Source organism: Zootermopsis nevadensis, unplaced genomic scaffold (assembly GCF_977971745.1).
Source record: "Zootermopsis nevadensis isolate Lab colony 2312 unplaced genomic scaffold, Znev_1.0 Znev_ptg000061l, whole genome shotgun sequence".
In the NCBI taxonomy this organism is placed as follows: domain Eukaryota; kingdom Metazoa; phylum Arthropoda; class Insecta; order Blattodea; family Termopsidae; genus Zootermopsis; species Zootermopsis nevadensis.
In genome coordinates, this window is record NW_028259192.1 from 22,793,831 (window position 1) to 22,817,864 (window position 24,034).

General features: G+C 38.9%; 3 protein-coding genes across 6 annotated transcripts; 1 reads left to right on the plus strand and 2 right to left on the minus strand.

Annotated features, from left to right (window-relative positions):
* Nucleotides 1-152: 152 nt before the first annotated feature.
* yps (Y-box binding protein ypsilon schachtel) lies at nt 153-13,793 on the minus strand. Of its 3 annotated transcripts, none has more exons than XM_022065122.2 (10): nt 13,632-13,793; nt 10,552-10,615; nt 6,794-6,827; nt 5,962-6,205; nt 5,549-5,709; nt 5,121-5,264; nt 4,887-5,033; nt 3,480-3,512; nt 2,937-2,969; nt 153-1,690 (listed from the first exon to the last, which is right to left on the minus strand). In XM_022065122.2, the coding sequence occupies exons 1-10, from the start codon at nt 13,690-13,692 to the stop codon at nt 1,643-1,645; spliced, it is 969 nt and encodes a 322-aa protein (XP_021920814.1). In that variant the 5' UTR covers nt 13,693-13,793; the 3' UTR covers nt 153-1,642. The 3 variants fall into 3 exon arrangements, with proteins under 3 accessions (XP_021920814.1, XP_021920815.1, XP_087197180.1); XM_022065123.2 differs by lacking the exon at nt 13,632-13,793 and adding an exon at nt 11,142-11,205; XM_087341054.1 differs by lacking the exon at nt 3,480-3,512.
* A 363-nt stretch (nt 13,794-14,156) lies between these two features.
* On the plus strand, nt 14,157-23,649 carry LOC110830324 (uncharacterized). Of its 2 annotated transcripts, XM_022065078.2 has the most exons (10): nt 14,157-14,234; nt 14,645-14,884; nt 15,027-15,260; nt 16,721-16,832; nt 17,489-17,595; nt 17,995-18,164; nt 18,314-18,655; nt 19,109-21,310; nt 22,060-22,152; nt 22,257-23,649. In XM_022065078.2, the coding sequence occupies exons 1-10, from the start codon at nt 14,221-14,223 to the stop codon at nt 22,370-22,372; spliced, it is 3,630 nt and encodes a 1,209-aa protein (XP_021920770.2). In that variant the 5' UTR covers nt 14,157-14,220; the 3' UTR covers nt 22,373-23,649. The 2 variants fall into 2 exon arrangements, with proteins under 2 accessions (XP_021920770.2, XP_021920769.2); XM_022065077.2 differs by lacking the exon at nt 14,157-14,234 and having other exon boundaries at nt 14,241-14,884.
* LOC110830339 (uncharacterized) lies at nt 15,232-19,144 on the minus strand. The gene is made up of 3 exons (XM_022065126.2): nt 19,056-19,144; nt 16,176-16,273; nt 15,232-15,538 (listed from the first exon to the last, which is right to left on the minus strand). The coding sequence occupies exons 1-3, from the start codon at nt 19,061-19,063 to the stop codon at nt 15,297-15,299; spliced, it is 348 nt and encodes a 115-aa protein (XP_021920818.1). The 5' UTR covers nt 19,064-19,144; the 3' UTR covers nt 15,232-15,296.
* Nucleotides 23,650-24,034: the final 385 nt, after the last annotated feature.

Here is a 24,034-nt window from a genome sequence, read left to right on the forward strand (position 1 = left end):
GCAGATTTAAAACTGCACACAAATTGTTACACATTCTGTATACAGCACAGCACCTTTTGACAAATAGGTCTTCTGAAATCACACATGAAACATGAAAGGATACATGGAAAAACAGCAATCAAGAACAAAGGAACATGACAAAACAAGAAAAATTCAATTTTTTTGGCTTGTTTATTCAAAATGCACATGTTTCGTGAAAAATTAAGTTTCTTTTTGTACATCAGTGCATGGCAGGCACTGTTTGGAACACCAAACTTGATATAACATCACTTTATTATGGATCTTCTTTTCGATTTAATTTAAAGCATCTCTGCTTATGCTTTGCACTTATTATGCCAAAGATGGATCGTTACAACGTGTAAATTAAATAACTCTCTACATCTTGAATGTTGGCCAGGTCTCTCATACGAACATTCCGGACCAAATACCTTGTTATTGCTGTGACAAACTTAAAGCTGATTTGACTAACTCCAGTCATATGTATCTTGTGTGTACGTAAAAAAATTTAATCTTTTGTAGTGACCATCAAACCCAGTGTTGGTGAAAACTGGTGATGTCTGCATTGATAATAGGCTTTCCAAATATGTACACTATCTTCCTTACATATAATGCAATTTCTCATTTCATCAAACACATGCATTGTTGGACAAGCATGGATTCATTGGTTGGTTATATTTATCACCTGATCCTACAGAAAAAACAGGAAGTCAATCAAGCACATAACAACACCTGCCCCGGTCAACTTACACACAGAAAAACAACGCACAATAGAGAACCCAGACTGAGAGGGGGGCAGGACAAATGGAGAAACAAGTTGCAGTATTTGTGTTTCATTTTTGCTACTTAAAAACCCAACAACCCCACTGAATTCCCCAAAGCTGCAAATTTTAATTTCATGCCTGACCCGGAGACGTGGGGCGTTACTAAATGTAGGATGTACGATCAACCTCTCCCTCCAGTTGCTATGTGCTACGGACACTCCTCCTATGATTAAAAAGACTCGTCCAACAAGACTCAAAATCAAACCACACTTCTGTGGAAAAGTGTACCAAATAAAAATTAAACTCAAATGGTCGGATAACTAAACATTATGACCACAATATGCTGGCTACCTTAATGTTAACGACCGCTGGCGGAAGATTATAAACACGACAAACATGAATCCACTGCATTCAAAGATAGAAAATGAAACAAATATTATTAACAGAAGAAACATGGGTGGAAATATTAAAAACTGTAACTATCAAACTCTCAAGACAACAAAAGATCTTTCACAAGTTAAAACCAAACCTCGGCAAATCTCTGTTAATGTATTTTGTCTACTTCTGACGCCAGATATCCTCCTTATATTGGGGTTCATATGCGATCATAAGTCTCAAGGGCTAAGGTTTCATTTTGAGCCTTGATACATTTACTTTTGGTGGTTAGGTGGAAAGATGTTTACGTCTCAAGAGGACTCAACGCAGGTTATCATTTTTTCTCAGGAGGTGTCTTCACTCTAAAATTAAAATCAGGTCTGCTTTGCTTGTTTTATCTCATGCACTAACACAAAATTGGATGTTAAGATTTTTTAAGTTGCCTTTGGATCTACTAAGTGGCATTAGAGAGCGCCAGGCCAGCAAGCGCCATGTGGGTGAGTTGGCTAAGCGTTGCTCTCTGTGGTTGTATTCTGCACAGCTTGTGTGGTTTCCTGTACCAACAAAATATTCAGGTTTTTATAACAGACAGTTACGTAACAAAAGTGCATACCTACTACAACTCACAACGTAAAACGGAAAGACTTAGACAGCTGAGAAAGGGGACTCACAAAAAATATAAACCCATAAAAAAAATGAGTGGACTTCTTCAACATAGGAATACTGCAAATTCATGAAAGGCTTAGAAAAGGCTATAATAAACAAACGGCAGGAAGATGGCCGTCTTCTGGGTTGTAGCGTCATGTAATCGGGTATAAGTTAACCAACATTTCAGAGAAGCGAGTGATGAGTCATTGCCCTCATGATGGAGGCAACAAGTACCTCTGAAATGTTGGTAAACTTCTATCAGACTACACGGTGCTACAACTGAGAAAACAATCATCTTCAGACTCAAAATGCGAAAACATCAAATCCCGCTAAACAAATTGTAGTTCGCTGTAATAAGAAATTAAAATGCTAAATGTGAAGGCTAGAAATTACGTAGGGCAGTCAAAAAGTTCCCGGATTTGTGGCATAGCTCTGTAATGGTAGGACATATGGCAACGCTTACCTAATCACCTTCAAAGTAGGTCCCTTGCGCACACACACACACACACACACACTTGCTCCATCGATCCCGCCATTGTTGGAAGTGCTGGCGGAAGGCTTCGTTTGGAATCTTCCGGAGTTCGGCCATCGCGTTCGATTTGATGTCCTCCATGGTTGCGAAACGCGTCCCCTTGAGGCCCATTTTCAGAGTAGGGAACAGCCAGAAGTCCCTCGGAGCGAGATACGGAGAGTATGGCGGTTGGGTGATGGCAGCAATGCTTTTCTCAGCGAGGAATTGCTGCACAACCAGCGATGTGTCGAATGCGACGGCCAAACTCCGGAAGATTCCGAACGAAGCCTTCCGCCGGTGCTTCCAACAGTGGCAGGATCGATGGAGGAAGTGCGCGCGCAAGGGTCCTACTTTGAAGGTGATTAGGCAAGCGTTGCCATTATGTCCTGCCATTACCGTGCTATACCACAATTCTGGGAACTTTTTGACTGCCCCTCGTATAAACTTACAATGGTACAGATGTTGGATTTCAATTTCTTTATTGTTTTAAAACTTTCATTTTAAGCACAAACGCTATTTCTTACTGGCGACCAGAGCCTTGTGATGTGTATGCTACACTCACAATAATCTTGTTTCACACAGACACTGAAATGAGCAGCCATTACATTACATCTACAACAGATCATGCTCTAGGTACTCACTTGTGAATGTGGTGACCCTTCGGATGGTTCCGACTGAAAAAAAGAAAAGACGTGCATCACATTACAACCATGCACCACCAATATATTCCTACTGCTGTGCAGTCTGGGTGCAAAAAAAAAAAAATCAAGAAATTTAAAACATGCCACACGCCTCAGACAAAAATCCCTCAGTTTGGGTACATCTTGAACACAAGCAAATTTCATGACATGAACGGCAGTTCACCAATTTCATGAGACACAATGACCCGGATGTGCACAAGCTGTGATGCGTGACTGATGAAGCTCAATCTAAGGGGGCAAATTTACTTTACTTCTTAATTAGGTACGACAGTTCTACAGAATGCGACAAACACAACATTTTCTGCTATCACAGGAACGTAGCATTTCCAAACACGAGAGAAAAAGTCCAATCTTATGACAAAGTTGCAGAAATAAAATGTAAAGTGAATATGATTTAGAAAGATAAGAGAAGGGAAGAGGGCTACAGACAACACTTGGCAAATGCAACGAACAACACACAAAGCAACTCAATGCTGAACTTGCCTTGCCTTCCCAGTCTCCACCATCTGACTCGTTCTGCGAAACCAAATATTTCCATATGAATATAAACACCCACCCTAATACAAACACAGTACAATTACAAGCAAGACTACAACTTCCATTGCAGTTATACAAAGTAACTCTTCTCCATCCACACCCCACTCTGTAAAGTTACCAAAAATGTAACTTTAAAGGATTTCAGCAATTTTTACCTGCTCTAAAGCAGAAGTCCTCAAACTTTTCCCAGAGATTTACATGGAATTCTTTCATCTTTAATTTTTAAAATGAAAACCCAAAAGACATTTTAATTTTCTTTACCTCACTTCATTATATTTTATATATATATATATTACATATAAACATTTTTTGCCTTCATATTTTATGCATGAGACTTCCCAATGGCCGTGGCCTGTAAAAGCAAATCATGTTATGACATCACAGTTACAAAACTGAACATGTTCACTGCTGCAGAACTCTTGAGATTGCAAAAACGTTAGTAGCACGACCAGACAGTAAAGAACATGTAAGCAGCCAAGACAAAACTGACAGCTTTTCAGAAACTGAAAATTTTCACACAGATCTGTTTAACTGAAATATAACACGATAGTGATTCTTTTAGGGCATTTCTACAAGCAAATAATGCCCGACAACTGAATAACAAAACCCAATGATTTTGTGCAGTAACTGTTAACACTGGTGACCTCATGCGTACCAGAGCAACTAACAACAAAATTATGCAGTTTTGTATCAAATAGTTGCTAGAATTTAGTTTGATCTGCCCAAAAAAATTGGAAAATAAACTTTAGATCTTTCGGCCACTCTGACAGGGTAAATCGGAAAACAGAATAGAACAGTGACGTGATACAACAGTTCAAGTTAGGCTCAGAAATGAAACAAAAGTTTCTTCAAGACTGGAAAGAGGGTATGGAAAAAATGTACATCTGCTTCTCTCATATCATAATTGCATCAGAGAAACTGACTGCTTTGAATTTAAATTTAAACCAAAATAGGCAACCAAGCATTCTACCTTCACTTTCTGGAGTATTTACAGCAGCAAAAACTTTAATTTGCGTTGTGCAGCTGTATGCTCAAAAAATAAAAATCACCTTCACAGGATCTAATTTTGAATCACTCGAAGAAATTCTGGAGAAAAAAAAAAAGGACTGAAAAAGACTTTTAGAAAACAATTCCACCAGTTTTCCCAAACAAAGTGAAAACACCAAAACGTACATAAACCGAGTACCTCGACGCTGACCGAACTCACTACAGGTTAACAAGAACTATTTTTTGTAGGATAAATCATCATTTTTAATTGTTAATCTCATATCTAACGTACTTCACAGTTCACTAAATTTGAAATTCCTAATAACACAACTGAAACAGGGCGCAGCAGTTGGCCTCGCTACATACCTTGCCTTTACCTTCACCCTCACTCTGACTGTTGCGTGGTGGTCCACGAGACTGGCGAGGTAAACGGCGGCGGTATCGAGGACGTGGTGGTCTTCCTCCCTGAGGACCTTCACCCCTTGGCTCACGGCCCTCACTCTCACTCACATTCTGCACAAGCAAATAAATGTGGTGGGCTCATCATATAAACACTACTCGGCAACAAAGCAGACCATTCTCACCGCCACAACTACTCACCTGCCCATCTTGGACTCGTGGTCGCCGGGGAGGACCGCGCCCTCCTCTGAAGTTCCGACGGAAGAAGCGCCGAGGAGGCCCTCCGCGCCCTCGAACACCACGACCTTCGCCACCCTCAAAGTCACCAGCCTCTTTCAACTCTCCCTGTTAATGGTAACAGAGCTTCAGATACAAACAAGACGCGTACCAATAATTCTTCTGTACAACCTTAACCACAACCACTAAAATTCAGTGAACGCATTTAGGAGCAATTTCACTGTCAGTAGCCTCAACTTCCCATGTTAAGGTCAATCCTATATAAAGAAATGGCAAGTCAATCATAAAAGATTCATCCACAGAATATCAATGGCAGACAAAATAAATAGCACACTCGAGTGTTCCGAACTGAAATTAAGAGCTACAGAAAGTAGTGCACATATAACACATACCCCGTCTTGATTTTGAGAGTCACTTCTGGGTGGAGGGCGACGTGGCCGGCTAGTGTAATAATTGTTGGGCTCAAAGCGACGTCGGGGTCTGTAACGCCGGGGCTGGCCACCTTCACGTACCTCTGCTCCCTCGTCTCCCTTACCCTCACCACTCTCATACCCTATGATTCAGAAATCAGGCATTCAAAATCCTTAATTACAATACAAAACAATCATTTCTTCAAAAATTTCCATTCCGACAGAAAAAATGTCATTGAAAATTAGCAATATTTACAATAATAGGAAATGGTCTCAACCATTAAACATAGGACTGAATTATTCTTTCAAAACAATAACTGGACACTGTTAATAAGGAAAATCCTGTGCTTCTTTAATTTCACTCGATACATCTGACAGACACCCGAAGAACCAACCTTCAGTGTCTTCACGAGGCCTTCGTGGCCGCATGCCCCCACCACCACGCCTCGGGTAGAACCACTGACGATAGCCTCGCCTCTTGTCTGCAGCATAGGGAGACCCTTTTACTGGCTCCCCATTGGGACCAGTCACATTAGCAGCCTCATTTCCCTTCTCGCCTACCACCACATCAAATTCTACCACTTCACCATCCCCCACACTGCGCACTGCCTTCTTGGGGTTGTTCTTCACAATGGCTGACTGTTGACAACAAATTATTTTACTATGCTACAAAGTGACATAATCCTGCTTGGGTTCTGGCACCATGTACAAGCTGGCTTGTTACTGATATTTACTTCAACCCTGATGATCGGGGACAGTATGGCCCTCTGAAATGTTGGCAACAAGCTAATATCTACATATTGCCATCACCCAAAATAAAATCCCAGGTAATAAGGAAGCTTAAAATCAGTTACAGTGTGTGTATTAATATTAACAGAGTAGCCTATCAAATTTACGATGAAAAAGTATTTTTCGCTTAATTTTGTAACATTTACAGACAAATACCACTCTTCTAACCGTTTCAATGCTATGCACAAGATGTCTTACTCGGAAGCAATAGTCGTCTTGCTCTGAATTTATTTGGAATTTAAAAAGTCAGAAAATCTCAAATCCAAATCTACAAATTCATGATTCTAAAACACCAAATTTTCCAAAGTCATCATACACCCTTCCGTCTGTATCCAGTAAATGATGTCAAAACCAACCACCACCAGCCGAAGCCGCATTTAATTCAACCTGAATATAGCAAGATGTAAGGTTACAATGTAAATATATGAATCAACTTACTTGATGAACAAACACATCATCTTTGGTGTCATTTCTGAAAACAAAGAAGGTACAAATTTATGAACAGTTCTTTTACACAACCAAATATCACGTGTCGAACATTCTCCGATTAACCACAGCAATGCTTCGAAACGCGACACTTGGAAATCAAATAAAATTAACATGCAAGTTTCCCCACCATTATTCCACACAGATTTATCATCATGCTACACGCTCAGTCCACCACAGCCCTCAACATCATTAGGCAAGCCATGTAAACCATAATATTCACTGTTAAACCTTCTCAGGCCTGTGTTAATCAAATTGAGATGAAGTTTGGTAAAAATGCCTTAAATGCAAGTGTTATTGTAGTCAGTTAACCCTGTAAGTCTAGCAGTAAATATATATATATATATATATATACACACACACACACACATGCTTTTATAATCAATAACTCTGCATATTACCCAGCGTATTTCTGGGTTTCATATAATTCTCAGGATAAATAGCAAATATTTCCTTACACAGTCTTAACCAAGTAATCTTCAATAATTGTGGTTTACTTTTAATATTCATCGTATGAAAAAAAACATGAGTTCACTATCCTGAATGCAATTGATGAATGTAAGGTGTTACGAAGGCCCGCACACTGAATATGAACGGCAAACACATCAATCCTACACCAAACTGAGTCAAAATCTACTTCAGAATTCACACGATTCCAAAGCCACCGTGCACTAAATGATGGGCAAAATATTGGTTATAAACTCCACAAAACTACACGAGAAGCTAACAGTCGTTCAGCTAGTCAAGAAAATCCCTACCTTTTACAAAAACCCAAAGGTTACTTACAGTGAGACCCACCATGTCCACATACATAATTTCTTTATAACCCATTTCAATAATATCCTCTCCCATATAAGTCTAGGCCTTGCAGTCGTCAGGTTTCCAAACCAAAATTACGTATGCATTTCTCATTTAATAATAAAAGTGTCATGAGATTCATCGTGTACCAGAGACGCTGCAGGTTCCACAGCTTGTAACATCGCCGGAAGGGTACCGTGTTATTTCTGCCAAGCTGTACCTATCCTCTGTTCCTTTTTTTTGTGTGTGAACGGGACTTCAATTTACAGTCCCCTGCCGAGCGCGAGAGCTAGTGCGCAAGTCATATTCTACCAGGGGTCGTTGCACCATCTGCGCGGACAGTCACCAGTTTGCAGTTCAGCCAAACATCCTTCCCACTAAAATGAACCATCCATCCCCCCCCCCCCCCCGAGTTTCGTCTCATCAGATTTCCATACAACTCACGTCACACGCGTTGTTATGGGAACACGAAATGCGTACCCAGAATTTACGGCCCCATTTCGGGGCATAATCTTGCCTTCCATCAATTACCATTTCTTGCACTCCTTTATGGATTCCCGACTCGCAGTCATAAACTTAAATAAAAACACGGTGAAATGTCACAGGCATTTCTGGTGCAGATTAAAAAAATTTAAATAAGGCCGGCAACGAGCACATACTTTAAATAACGCAACTCGTATTCATTACAATTTTTTTTTAAAATCTTAGACGCTTCTCAGAAAACCCTTTGTGGTCAAAATAGATGTAGCATGCCAATTTCACTAGTGGTTACATTTCTGGACTGCCAAAACAACGGAAGTGGAGGTGAACTTAAACCCCCCCCCCGTGCTCAATGGAGGGGAAACGTGGGTGGGATCCAGAGAGGGTCTTGGATGCTGCTAAAAGAAAAATTGGTTGTTCCTGTTAGGAAGGAAAACCCCAGTCATATGGCCAATCTCCATAGTAAGCAACCCTAAAATTCCCCACCTCCCTTTACGGAACATTATTACGGGTTCATGACCATGTTCACAGGAACCTGTTACTAGCCCCAATCCCCAGAAAAAGAATCGGCCCAATTTTTACAGTTCTCATAAGCCCAACACCCAACCATCCCTGCAAGCTGATTGATCACCCCTTGTCAGTTGTCCGAGTCCTATTATCGAATACATAAGAAGATACCCAACCGGAGGGTTCCTTCTCCATCCACAACCAAATGACATGCTACGCCATTCATATCAACTGGCATTTACGTAATACAGATTACAGTGACATGGTACAGTGATAACTGTCTGTAAAGGCCACATTACAGTGAACTACTGCTTGTTAGTTATTCCTAGAGTGCGGAATTCATCACCAGGTTGCACACAATTTCCATGCCCCCGACCTCCCATTCCATTGACTAGTGGATAGTCAATTCATGAAACTGCTTCCTGGTAGCTGTGTGAACCCTCGGAAACATGTTTTAAAGAGTTTAGTTGGTTAAAATTACACAATGAAAAATCCTTCATACACTGCATTAGTATTCTCATATTTTAAAGAAATCCGAGAGGTAACAAAACGCCTTTTCAAAATCAGATGTCTTCAAGAAGCCTGTGGATAAATTAATTTTGCAATTTAAATGCAAAGGACAGAAATGCTCTTCTGAGGTTAAAAACCCAAAACTAGATCAAAAATCAGGCATGTGTATTATGAAAATTCCAACATATTAGTCTTTTTCATAACTTCTCCCCAAAGCTCCAACTGCACTTCTTCAGAATACACAATAAACATACTTAAAAATGTTTAACCTAAATTGCATCAAAGTTAAATGATCAATCAAATTTTTAAGGTTAGCCCATAATATCGACACATTGACGCAAGAAATATCAAACAAAATTTTAAAGACTAAATATGAATTAAAAATGCAATTCAAAATTATCTTACTGTATGTCAAGGATGCCTAATACCAACTCAGTTTCTACATTTTTCTTAAATGAAACACAACACAAACGAGAAATAATGTAAATACAAAGGCACACCAACTAACATATTTAAACACGCTATTCTTTGCCAAAGACAAGTAATAATGTATAATTAAGAGAATAAATACAGGTATCATCATTTGGCATTTTGAGGTTAAAAACACACAAGGACTAAAATTGTGGCAAACAATATGAATCAACCCTTTCAACCACCTCTAAAGCTCAATTCTTATAAAAGGAGAAATAGATACAGATTCTAAAAACCCCCCACTAAATACCCAAAACTTGCAAACTACAACTATTTGTCCTTTTTATTCATACAGCTTTATCACATGCAGTAGTAATACTACACAATTTAAAATCTGCTAAGTACATTACAGAAGTTACTACGACTGCTTTATTTAGAGACTACGATGCTATTTTGAAATGTAAAGTTTGTCCCACTTGGGGTGAGTGGAGGTATAGCTCCTCTCTTTCTTGACCTTGGCACTAGATGGGGGTGAGTGGTCAGCATCACGCCCCGGCCGGCTTTACCCCCTGGAAAGGAACCCGGTACCCATTGTAGAGGAGGCTGGGTGGGACCGAGAGCCGGTCTGGACGCAGAGGCTAGAGGAAAAATCCTCTGCCCCCACCGGGGATCGACCCCCGGTCGTCCAGCCCGTAGCTAGTCACTATACTGACTGAGCTAGCCTGGCTCATTTTGAAATGTAAAATCTCATTAAAATGGTTAACACAAAATATTATAAACAGTCCAAACAAAAGAACATCTGAAAGACCAAGTATACCCATGCATCTTTCTACCCTCATTTTTAAAAACTATTTCCTCAGAGCAAGACAATGCTACAAAAATTAAAACTCTAATAAAACAAGGCCGGCATTCTTCAGTAAGCTCCTTGTAAATACCCAATTAATTTGTCACCCTCACTACGAGCTGCAATAATTTATACATCCTGATTGACAATGGAGGCTCACCTGTTTATGAATCCATACCCACTCTTCACATTAAACCACTTCACAGTCCCGTTAACTTTGGTTGCTGAAAGAAAGCAGTTTTAAATATCAAGTACAAAAATACACAAAATGCTGGGCACTTCTTTAAAAAAAACTGACAAAATATGGGCACTAATAACTGGAACTTTATTTCTGAGTACTAGAAAAACATGTATTATTTACATTTATTAGAATTACTTGAATATGTGAGGGGAAAATTAAGGTCAGGAAAGAATGTGCAAAGTAAGTAGCAAACAGAATTCCACGTACTCACTGACAGGCTTAGCCTGTACAAGTTTTATGATTGGTAAATAATGTAGAAAGATTAATAGTCTGTATATGAGTCAGCATTTTACCCACATAAACACCAAAATGGACAGTAACATTTAGATTGTGATCCTGTGGGCCATGATAGAACATCACATAGTTTTGTTGGGGCTACCAATATCTCATAAGAAGATATTGCTTCAAACTTCAGGTCAGAAGATGGAAACAGCATGTTCTTTTGAAGCATTTATAACCAAGAACATTACATAGTGTCAAACCCAGAAGACCAAAAACTGAACACTCACCACTGTGAAAATTGCATACATCAGTAATACTTGGTGTTTGTAAATTCATTACAACAGCTGACCTAGAATCAAGACTTTAAGTCCGAGTAACAATCTTCGATATAATCTCTCCAAAATCCACAACTAAACCATCAAAAGGCTTCATAAGTGAAGAAAATGGCCCTACAAAATCACCAGTAGAGCAGTTTACTTTGTAGAATTTGACATTGAGTCTGAGGACAGCTGTCTTCTGGGTTGTAGCACAATGTGGTCAGATCTCCCTTATCAGGATGATGAGTCACGGTACTACAACCCAGAAGACGGCTAACTGCAGTTTACTTTGGATAACTGCAGGCATCTGCTGATGGTTAGGGAGGGAATGGCTAGTTTCATGAAGACGATTTACCATACCCTACAAATGCATGTATCTCTGCATAATATAATGCAGTTTGCAGCACCGTGCTTTGTGACTATGTTACACCTCTAGTATTTAAACCATGTTGGTCTCTTATCAAAAGCACTAATATCTGGGGGGGAAAAAACCTGAAGCTGAACACAATATAAACTGATGCCTATTTTCAAGTATTTTCCTGCACCTATTAGTTTAAAAACACCAAAGTAATAGACAAGCAGAGATGTCAAAGAATATGCATCAGTTTGACACACCTCTGATAAATACCTTTAGACTAATATTACTAAAATATTTGAACCATGTGTAGTCAGCTAAAGACACTACCTGTTAAGTTACGCAGTACTAAAACACACATAAAACTTACAAGTACAATTATAAAAAAATCAAAATACATCTACACTTTCTGATATAGACTATTTTGTACATATAAAACATATGTACCCCAAAACACAAGGGAAGAGCATATAAACAAATGAGACTAGCCACTGTATTTTCTAGAGATAATGTACTAGTTTGTGAAGAAAATATCAGACCAGCATTACATTTTCAATGCTTGAAAAGTGGCAAACAGTTAAAAAAGTTCAATCAATGCTGGAAAATCAAACTGTAGCACCTGTTCTTACACTTCAAGAATATAACTGTAACATAGTGTGATGTGTTACCATGATAGCAGCACAACAATGTCAATAAACAATTTAGTTGTCTGTTTATTGAAATTATTGTGTTTGGCATTGTTGTATTAGTTTATAATTGTTGTTTGTTTATAGTCAGTTGCATTTGGCATTGTTGTATTCGTTTATAATTGTTGTGTGTCTATTGGTATTGTTGTATTTGTTTATAGTCATTGTTGTGTTCAAACAATAGTAAGTGGAACAAATACTTCACAAAAAGAGCCATTTTACCCATCATCTCACACTAAAACTAGCACAACAGCTTAATCCAACACAGAATGTGGACTTGCCTTACTAAAACCCTTGCAAGAAGAGACATATATGGTTCAGATTGCTGAATATAAGCTGTTTTTCTCCGCTGTCATGCCAGAAGGACTGGTAAACAGATGCCATGGTTTTGGACAAAGTGTCTCCATCTTCAGGACTTACCTTCTTAAGAGGCCAAATGGCATCACATCCCAGAATAATGTCATCTTCAATATTGTGAGAAAACCAAATCTTACATAAATATAACGAGCTTATCAGGATCAAGTAAATTCACATGCTTGGGCAATGATTGCATGTACAGGTAATATCATATTTTAACCTAGAAGCCTATTTATTATGTATCAGCATTTGAACACTGCTTCTTCCACTGGTCAAATAACAATGCTCAAACAAGAGCCATGCAGGATCTTTTACAACCTTCACGCCACTGCTTCGTGAAGAATTGTGATAGTGAAGTGAGGGAAATGCTTCTGAATCTAATGACTGTTTCTTCTGTGATAAACAAGAAAGACTATAAAAGTATCATACTGAATTGAAGTTCAGATTCTTCCTAATATTGTCTGAAAAATTCACAAAATTATGTTCAGCAGTTTCACACAATGGAAAATTTGCAATATAGCATGAATCTAAAACGCCACTATTTGCATATACTATACCTAGAATATATGGCTGGCTTGTTTGATAACCAACAAAAGCTTCTGTAGAATATATGACAATCCCTAAGCTTTCAATCATACAGCATAATTGACATTCTATATTCAACCCTACGACCACGTTCAATAGAACAGAAAGATATCACACAATGTGTAATTACAACAATAAAATAGTTTCATACTGCTTAAATGTGTAAATTCAGCAATCCAAGTTGCCATCATCTTGAACTCTGCCTTGCAACTTTCGGCTCATTTTACTGCATTCCTAGACCGTTCAATTTTCGAAATGTTCTTACTTTGGTAAAGCAGAAGTAGACTCAATTCTACTTCTAAACCATGCACACATTAGCATTTTATATTTCGAATATATTTCGATATTCGTAGGACGGCCACATGTGCAGCCGCAGACGCTGAAAAGATGGAGGTGTGCGAACAAGCTGCAGCAGGCCAACGAAGATTTAGATTCCATCACATATCACTAGATTCTCTCGACTTCTGTAAAACTTACCGATGACTTGCTTTTGTTGGGCAGCCTTTGGTTGTTCAGGCTGTTTCTCCGGGTCAGCCATGACGTTCCGGGTGGTGGAAAGGTGTTAAAACACGCCGAACCGATGTTCCTCCTTCTTCCTTGCAACTTTGTTAAGTTCCTTCTCAACATGGCGCGTTGCGTTCGGATAAAAAGAACAGTGACGAGTTTCACTGATTGGTTTACTAAAAATGACGCAACAAACAGCTCGCTGATTGGACAATTCGCATTACACCAACGAGAATAGAGCAAAGATGTCACAAACAATTTATTGATTAGTATTGCAGGGAAGCAATTCTATAGATGGCTTAGAGTTCCACATTTTCTGATGAGAGACAAAATGACGAAATTAGATGAAAATGTAAAAGACCACAACATCCATAAAGTAATCACGGACTTTCTAATTCCACAGATACCTTGCTTATTCTTCTGTAGCATCACTCTTCTTCGATTGTCTTTGGAATGATTTGTGGCCTTCGGAATCTTTTGTGCATTTCAGATCCGTTGACCAGTGTGAATTGATATTCTTTCATTATTCATACTCTCTCTGATAAAGTGGTGGTGTATAAACATGGATGTTTTTGCGTGAGCATGTTGCATTTACATAAAGCTATAGTTTCTTGTATTTTTTGTGGAATGCTTGCAATTTATTTTTTGTCTGTGTATGTTACAGTGCCCGTTGTAATAGCTCTTTTTTTATTCTTGTATTTTATAAGTAAAGTGAACTGGTCGGGGATTAATGTGCATGGCCTCACGCGTCTCACTCCGTTTCGGAAGTTTTTAATATCTATTCGTATGTGGACAAACTCTGCATTAATCTCGATCATGAAAAGTAGTAAGCAATTAAGATCCGACACGCAAAGAAGTAGGGCAAGTGGGGTGTCAGCTTATGCTGGAATAAGTAACTTTACTTTGATGGAGACACCTCGAGGTAATACCAGTCACTCTGGTTTAAACAGAGATAATTTTGAATATAACCGAAGAAACTCTTTCAGTGCTTACTCGTCAAGCGATTTGATGCATAGTAATGCAAGATCTAATAGCAGGAGCCAGCAGCTATTGCATCAGACACCAAGCAGATATTCCGGAGATGTAAGCTTTTCCCCCAAAGGTTCACCATGGGGGAAAAGTGTGAGCCCAAAATTAAGAACCCATGGTGCAGGCATAAAGACAGTACAAACTGTTGCAGGCCCTCTTCTTGCATCAACAAGGTTTAACATCAATAAAAACTTAAGGTTGGTGATTATGTCATGTGGTTTTGCTTTCTTTCTTGTTTTTTCCCCTTCTGGCATCATTTCCATTCTATAGACTCAGTAGTCTTGTTTTGTAATGCACATATCTCATAGAAGTTTCATTTATTGAAGTGATATGTTGTAGGATGTTTGGAAATGTAAGCAGTCCGGGCTTGAGCAGTCGTGTGGCCCATTATGCAAGTGAGGATGCCAAAATACTGACACATCAGAAGCAATACTCTGGCCCAGGGCAGTTTCCTCTTGTGAATCTGGATCATTCTGCATCCAAGTTACCTGTTCATTTCCCCCGTAGAGACCAGAGAATTGTTCACAGCCCAGTTACTGTCAGTATTGCACGTCCTCAGTCATCAGATATGAGGTATTTGTTTTACATGTAAAGTTAATATAAACTACACTATCTTGTTTTCAAATTCAGCTTTGTTGGCAAAGTATAGAAGTATGTGCAGATATTAATTGAACATAACATCCAAGTGATTAGCACTCCTGATTCATATTTGGGAGGTCCTGTGTTCAGTCTCAGTCCACAGATCAGCTGTCCTGGCCAAGTGCCAAGATTGTACCTTGAATCCTGAAGGTTCAGATACATTCCTCCAAGACCACAACCGGCAAAATTCTCACATCCTGATCTGGAGCATTCTGGAAGATAGAGCTTATGATAAAAGTTTTTGCACTGAATAGTAATAAACTTTCTTGACGTAAATACATCTATATGGAAGGGTCAGTGTCATTCCGCAAAAAATGTAAGAAAAATGTGTAAGATGGTTATCAAGGAAATATCAACAATTTGTAAATATGGACTGACAACAATGTTCAGCTTGCATGCTTTGTTATGTTACCTAGGAAACGTGATCTGTTTACTTGACGTTGTGTTACATTACTGCCGTCAACAATCCGCTTTCATTATTGCGGAAAGAGCTGAGCTGTGAATCGCTTGTAGAAGAAGTGTGTCGTAGAGTAGATAATTTTGTGCTGGTAAAAACGTTTTACAATATCACAGGTACTTATCTTATATAAGAATTATTAAGAAATATATTGTAAAGCATGTATAAAGAAAATATTTAGAATAAAGCCACTATATAAACTCCTTACTGTATAGATGTATTTACGTCAAATTCTCCGGAACCATGGTTCCACTGTAACGTTATTTTGTAATTACATCATGGGACTCATTTCTGTTTGTTCCTAGATTCATAAAATTGTAAGTATTAACAAATTACATATCATATGTTATATTGTGACTTTGTTTATTGATTTTAGTTTTACCTGTATTTACCTTGAGAAAAATTTCTTTGCAGTCCTGTAGGAGAAGTTCTGCATTTACAAATTAACACCATCAGCATAAAGTACTTCATTTTATTTGTAGAGGGTGTGCTACAAAAAGATAAAACAGTAGCCAGTAAGAACAGTTTAGAAATTTTATGTTTCCCTTATTGCATGTAACATAAAGATAGTAATGTTTATACTTGCCACTATAAGAACCTGAAATCTCACATTGACTGTAGTACAATTTCTATTCACTGTTGTTTTCTGTGGAGTTGTTCTTTAGACATTGTCAGAGAACAGTTCATAATTCTTTCAGTTTTCTGCAGTATTTGTCTTTACTATCCGAGATATAAAATTTCACGCTGCTGAAAGTTTCGTACACATTTCTGAGTTTAAGACAGTTACAAGATTATTGAAGAGTGTTGTAATTTTTATCGTTGGCATTTAGTTTGTATGTTGGTAATTATGTGATTTTTTATTTACATATATAATGAGTTCTCTGTGTCTGTTTTTGCATCCTGACTCCTCTTCCTCTTTTGTTTATGTTGCCATCAGGTATATGAGCAAGTCACAGAACCTGAGTGGCAGTTCTTTAGAAGAGCAGGATTCTTCAAAGTCTGTCTTGGAAGTGCTAAAGGAGATCTCTCGTAAGCGCATCCATGCTCAGGTAAATACACACATTTAATACTTTGGCATCAATCCAGTCATTAACTGTAAACTTCAAGATTGCTCTTTTCTGGGATGTAGCACAATATAATCTGGTAGGTATTAACATTTCAGGGGAGCTTACTGCACTTATTCAGAACAATGAGGTAAGTGTTTGTGACTACATGGTGCAACATTCCATAAGCCAGCCAACTTTATATTTGCCGCCATGAGAACCTCAAATGTCATCAGCTACTAACTTAATTGCAGACATTGGTACTAGTGTAACTCTGTTTAATACTGAAATGTTCAAGCCTTGAATAAATATGTAACATGCAGTATTTGTGTGAGGATCAGATTTTGTCCTAGGCGGAAAAGAGTCCGTCTTGTAATCTCATCTAGTCCAGAAATCTCTAAAATTTTATGAAACCTAAGAGTTCATTACTGAGCCTGCATCCAGTCCCTATTCTCAGGCAGATGAATCCAATCTACACTCCTAACGTTTTTACCTAAGATCCAGGTTATCACACTCGTAGTGAACAGTCTGTAATTGCTACAGAATCTGTTTTAAAACAAAGTTGCAGTAATCATGCCAACATGTATTGATCTTACAACAATAGTATGATACATGAACGAGATGTTAGTGATTTACTTGAGACATTTCTACTTCCCTTACAGTTGGATGAGATTGAAGATGATACTGTTAAGAGACAGCGCAAGGGAGATGGACAGATTATCGCAGACCATGGTTCAATCAGGCAGCAAGTTCAAGATGATATGGCTCTGTACGTATCACATTAAAATACTAGTTATAATCAGAACTGCAATAAACTCCTATCATGACACTGAATTACGAAAGAAGTTACTGCATCATTTTTCTAAGTTTCTAGAGGGTCGTACCGTATATTTTATATTTGAGGGGAGGGGCTCACACCTCCCCTTGTCAGGCTATGGCAATCATGTTTGAAATCAGTGTCTTTAAAAGAAGCGCCAGGGCAGCACCTTGGCACTCAGAAAAGCAATAGGGCAACACACACTCGTACAGTCCTGCCTCAGGTAAGACTAATACTGCTGCAGCATCATATGAAGTCACTTTGAGCAGTCGTATATTTTGCTTTGCTTTGACTGTAATATTTTTCCATATGTCAGTAAACTGAGATTTTTGTTAATGATTGTGTTGGCAGAGGCAAGCGAGCAAGGGAGGAGTCTCCTAACCAAAATGAGACAAGCCCTCATCCCCTTCAGCAACAGAACAAACGAACTCGCAACAATGAGATCTCGAGTTCACTCAGTTCAAGCAGAAACCTGTTGAACCAGCTGAAGACCAGTACCAAGAGAAAATCCTCGACATCTGGTAAAAACTAAAACCTGTTTTACTTTATAGCATTCTTATCACTTTGTAAATATACAAACTTGAATTTAAGAGAAGTTTCTCTTATTGCTGTAACATAACAAAATCTTTTAATGTTTTAAGTTACACTGAGGTATATTTCTTTCAATCAGATTGGTCACGTAGCAGTACCCCTGTTATGAGCAAACCACCGAAACAGTCTCGTGACAGCCTTGAGGATGCAGCAAACATCATACGGGGGACACCAGTACCTGTACTTACATCACCAATTCAAACTCCTGCCACCACCCCAACACTTTCCATTGATAAGGCAGATGAGACATCTACTGAAAAGTCTGTGGATATCAAGCCAAGCAAGTTTCTGCCCAAATTTGCTGCCGTTCTGGACAAGAATGGAGGCCCAGTGTTGAACAGTGTGGCAGCACTGGAGACAAAGCGTGCCTATGACAGCCGCACACGTCTTAGGTCCATGCTTGCAGTTATAGCTGGGGAAGGTATCTAAAATTCTATTGTTTTATCATAATATTTATGTGTTTCCTTTTCATTTCTTTACTTTCCATATTTCTTTCTGCCTCTTTGTTTCTATCACACTTTGCTTCCTTATTTTTTATGTTAAAACATTTGAAAACTGTCTGTTGTGTGTTATGGCTATTGATGTTGAATTAAAAAATAAAAAAAATGGTCTAAAGTGCTGATACTGTTGAATTTTTTTAATACAATCTGGTACTTGCAGCTAGGTCTGTAGAAGGTGTAGATGTGCAATACACAATTCTTGAAGCCTGTCACTATAAAAGAATGACATTTAAAGATATGTTTTGTGAACATTAGTCAATAGTTGTCTATAATCCTAATTTTGAGAAGTATATTTGGAATATTTAGAAAAGCTGATCTTACCGTGGCATTTGATACTGTGTTGACACTGATGTGCATTCTTGGTTTTCCTACAGATGATTTCATCAGAAAACCATCATCAACTGCCAATGATGTTACCGCTTCAAGTGCCACTGCGACGACGACTTTCTCGAGTATCTTGCCACCTGTATCTGCAGCAGGTGATGTGAGAGAGACGACAACTGCTCCGTCAAATACACAAACAGAACCTGTTCTTACAGATACTAACACCCAGGCTTCAGCTGCCAAGAGCCCTTATTTACCAAACAGTGTCTCACTGATGATTCCAAATAACATTTCCCCTGTAGTAACAAACATCAGTGTCGCAAATACAGGTTTTGGATTGGAATCAGTGACATCTACTCCAGTGACTTCTCTGTTAAACCAAACAGCGCCAAATCTAACATTAACATCATCCCCAGCCAGTACTTTTGTTTTTGCCGAAGAGAAGAAACCAACTTCAACGCTGACTACTTCAACATATATGGTTGCTCCCACAGAACAAAAAATAGATCCTTTTAAAAATGTTGCTACAACTTCTTCTTCTGGTACTTCTTTTATCTTTGGCAAACCTCAATCTTCGCAAGTTTTAACAGAGTCCTCAAATTCATTGCCTAAAATGTCAGCAGAAGATGCTCCACAGCTGGTCACTTCGTCTACACCAGACCTTGGCATGAGTAATGGATCCAGCACTGCTCCATCTTCCAATGAACAGGCAGGCCATGGGTCTGCATCAGATAGCAGTAATGCCAGTGGTGGCTTCAGTTCATCATCAGTAAACACTGTTATCAGTGTGGCAAAACCACTGGTGACAGAAACCACAAAGAGCTTGTTCAGTTTCGGAAATATGGCAGCGTCTCCTTCAGTGAATACCACAACTTGCGCATCAGCCACCACGACTTCAAATTCATTGTTAAAATCTGCAGTGAACTGTACCCAAGCAGATGTGGGTCAGTATGGTTCGTTAGCAACATCAGCTGCTACAAGTGGTTCCATTTCTACAGATGTCACTCTCTTTGGTTCTGCTAAAAGCGATGACAAACCATCTACAGCACTCCCCGTTGGAACACAAAATTTTGGAATAAAGCCAGAGACATCTAGAGGTATTCTGTTTCAGTTGAATGCTACCAACAACAGCACTGCTATAAATTCATTTGGGGGCTTCAAGTTTGACTTCACAAAAGGATTGAAAGAGAACGAAGTTGCGTCAACAACACAGTCCCAGCCGACAGTAAATCTGATGACTTCCAGTACAGCTCCCATCACTACAACGTCTGCCATAACTTCCATATCCACTCCCACTACCACTTCTTTTAACATCTCAACACCTGCTTCCACAAGCCAGTCACAAGAATCACCAATCAAATTTGGAACTACATTCTCAACACCATTGTTCAACTTTGGTGGGACAAGTACTGCCAGTGGACCTACACAAAGTGTTGGAGGTTTTCCTGGGTGTATTTTTGGAAATTCACAGCCAAAAACTGATGGAGTGACACAAAAGCCACAGCAGAGCCCCTTTACATTTGGTACAGTTCCATCTTCTCAGAATCAGAGCTTGACTAGCACCTTCACATTTGGTGGTTCATCTGCATTGAGTGGTGTTAAATCTGGGGGTTTTGCCTTTGGAGGAGGCGGCGGTAGCCAATCTGCTGGTGGAATATTTGGAAGTGGGAATGCTCCGGGCCAGTCAGCACAGTCTGGTATTGGAAATGTGCCTGATCAGGCATCACTACCAGGATTTGGCGGTGGGAACAAGACAGACCAATCACAGTCAGGTGTTGGAATATTTGGCACAGCACAATCCTCTGATAAAGTCTTTGCGGGTACACAGGTTTTACAACCATCAGGATTATTTGGCAGTTCAGTAACCCAATCAAGTGGAATATTTGGAAGTACTGGAAATGTGTCCACTCCCTCTGTGCAGTCATCTGGTGCAATATTTGGCAGCAGCGGGAGTCTGTCAGTTCAGTCGCCACAGCAGACATCTCAGCCTTCTAGTGGAATATTTGGGACTCCATCGCAGCCTAGTGGTGGGATATTTGGAAGTGGCAGCAGTGTGGTTGCCCAGCCAGCTGGTGGAGCATTTGGAGGTGGTAGCAGTACCCAGCCGGTATTTGGGTTTGGTTCAACATCGGCTACAACTCCAGCACAGCAGACGGCATCTGGTGGCAGCACCGGACTGTTTGGTGCTACTGCGTCTTTTCAGTTTGGAGCAGGAAGTAGTAGCGCTGCTACCTCAGCTCCTCAATCAACTGGTATGTTTTGTTTTAGTTTAATAATGGAAATGTAGTGCAGCATTGAAATATGCCCATAACTTCATATAGATGTATCTTACTTTTTATTACTGTTTTCTTGTTCGTATTTTTTGTTTGATCACTTCATATTGTTTTTGGTCTTCCGATAGGTCTTAAAAAGTCCCCATTTGCTCCATAATCATATTTGAGCTGCATATGTTGGTATTGGTTTTATAAAACATGATTCTCTGTTCAGTGAAATGGTGTGGAATCATATTACAATATAGGATTTGAGGTTTTCATGGCATTGAGCCTGAAGATGGCTGTCTTCTGGGTTGTATTGCTGTGTAACCTTGCTGCCTGAAATGTTGGTAAACTTCTACCAGAGTACGACTCAAAAGACAGACGTCACCACATTACAATGTAAATTGCAGTTTATTTTTCATTAGAACAAGATCATTCTGTTGCTTCATCTGCAGCTGCCTGACCAATGTTTCGCTTGCTCCTCACACCAATTTGCCTTTGATATTCTTCTCAGCTGCTAGTTTGAGGAAGGAGCAGAGGAAGTGAACAATTGTAATGTTCAAGTCATTTGTGCCTTTAACAGTTCAGTTCAGTTACATATTTCTGAATTTGCCCCTGGGGGGGTGGTCTTCTGTATCCAGGGTCTGCTGAGTATATTGAATCTTGGGGAAGTGAATCAGTCTTGTGACAGTGTAATACAAAACATATTATTCTTTACGACGACTGTATTATAATTTGTGTTGCAGGAGGTTTTAGTTTTGGAAGTTCTGGTGTCAATCCATCAGCAGCAGTCATTAACTTCAGTACTGAAACATCTGGAAACACTGCATTCCAATTTGGTAAGAATTTTGTCAGTATGAAGTAGTATCATTATCTGGCTGCCAAAGAAAAGTGCCTCCCTGTCAAGAATGTTACTCTTCTGATATTTTATTCACATCTGCAGGTTCAGGGGCAGCTCCGGTATTTGGAAATCAGACCATGGCGCCAGGCAGGTTTAGCATCGGCTCTGGGTCTACTGCCCCACGTGCTCGTACCGCCAGATTGCGAAGACAGAGGTGAACTTGACTCGCATATTAAGTGGGCAGACTTTTACGAATGGGACGAGTGAAACGGTGTGAGGGAGCTGGCTCATCTTTTGTGTAAACAGTCTTGTGAATTTGTTGGTCTTGGACACATTTTGCAGTATGCCGCACATACGATGATGTTCTTGGAGAAAAAAATATTTGGATTTGACATACAGTGGAAATTTGTGATTACATAACTTGAATTAATACACTGTGAATAATATTATCAAGTCTACAGGTGAACTTATTGTGCGCACATAAATGATGTGTGAATGAAACTCTTTCAAAAGAAAGAGAGTGAGTAACATATGCATTTCTAGATTAAAAATCTATTTATGTTATGACTTAGTAGAAAATATAAATAAGAGGACACATTTTGGGCTGAGTTCGAGCGCATAATTTAGCATTGATAATGATTGGTATAAATAAAAAGGTGATTTTTGTCTGTTACCAGTCTCACAAGATAACTGCATGTTTAAAAGTGACTCATTTTGTAGCATTAGTGGTGAAAGTTCTGTGGTTGAAATGTCCGTATTTACACGTACATTGCCCACGCTTACGTAAGTCATATTAATTTTTTAAGGATAGACTGGAAGTGGTTACATTGCTTAAAATTTCAACTGAAATTTTAAAATTTTCTTTTTACAGTGCAGTGGCTTTTACATGCTTTTTGTTCCATATGCTTATTTTGCTAAGAAATCAAAATTGATGTGTACAAGCAAAAAGCAGTAAAACTGTAGTATTCCGTTCACATAATTTCTTCTACTTTAAATACTCCAGCATTTAACTTTGTGGTTTTACGTTTCACTAATTCACATTTTGAATGTTTCATACGTGTATTTTGATTATGTATATAGTCTGTCACTCCGTGGGATGTGAAATTGTTCAAGTGACTGTTAAAATATAATGGTTTGTTTCTTTACTCAAAACTCCTACAAATTTTATGGCAGCAACTAATTTCCATATTATGTGTACAGTTGGGACTGATTCATCTTCAATGCCACAAACCTGCAAAACAATGCATGCCCCATTCTATGAGCGAAAGACTACTGACCTTTGATATAGCAAGCTCTAAAGAACTTGAGGTAAACGCTGAATTTTATGTTTTGACACAATAGAATTGTAGGTTATAGGTACTATTTATTGTGTTAATCAGACATGAAACTTACATGTGCAACGTTCATATAGTCTTCTCTTCATTTAGCTTTGCATTGCAAGTTGGAAAATCAACACTAGCAACTGAAATACATGTTTTCTCATTTCTGGCTAAGATTTTCTCTGGCTTACTATGAAAGCAGTTTTTTAAACATTATCATCTAACATTTTCACCCTGATCCTGAAGACAGTCCTTGAATTAGATTAGGTGCAAATTGCTATGAATGGAATTTGTAAAATCTGTTACTGGGAGTGGTTGGTCTGTTTTACTTCAAAGGTTGACTGATAATGGCTTCCAGTTTAAATTTAAAGTATCTTTAAATAAATGACATTTTTTGATTCAGAAAGCAAAACCTTGGGAGAAGAGTTGCATACAGTATTTGAATAAACACAGTATGTACTTTGCCAGCACTGATGTGAACATTTTTAATTTTTGTGTGAAACCCATGTAAAAAGAAATAGGAGGGAATGCTTATAACAGAAAAATCTACATACAAATAAA

Excerpts from the sequence above, each read along its gene's own strand:
- yps (XM_022065122.2), bottom strand. The coding sequence starts at position 13,692 with ATGGCTGACCCGGAGAAACAGCCTGAACAACCAAAGGCTGCCCAACAA. Across the intron at positions 10,616-13,631 it reads CCAACAAAAGCAAGTCATCG|CAACCAAAGTTAACGGGACT; the intron begins GTAAGTTTTACA and ends GCTTTCTTTCAG. Across the intron at positions 2,970-3,479 it reads GTGGAGACTGGGAAGGCAAG|TCGGAACCATCCGAAGGGTC; the intron begins GCAAGTTCAGCA and ends TCTTTTTTTCAG.
- LOC110830324 (XM_022065077.2), top strand. The coding sequence starts at position 14,241 with ATGTTGCATTTACATAAAGCTATAGTTTCTTGTATTTTTTGTGGAATG. Across the intron at positions 18,656-19,108 it reads TGCAGTTATAGCTGGGGAAG|ATGATTTCATCAGAAAACCA; the intron begins GTATCTAAAATT and ends GTTTTCCTACAG. Across the intron at positions 22,153-22,256 it reads AAACACTGCATTCCAATTTG|GTTCAGGGGCAGCTCCGGTA; the intron begins GTAAGAATTTTG and ends TCACATCTGCAG.
- LOC110830339 (XM_022065126.2), bottom strand. Across the intron at positions 15,539-16,175 it reads GCAAAGAAATTTTTCTCAAG|AATGCTCCAGATCAGGATGT; the intron begins GTAAATACAGGT and ends TCTATCTTCCAG.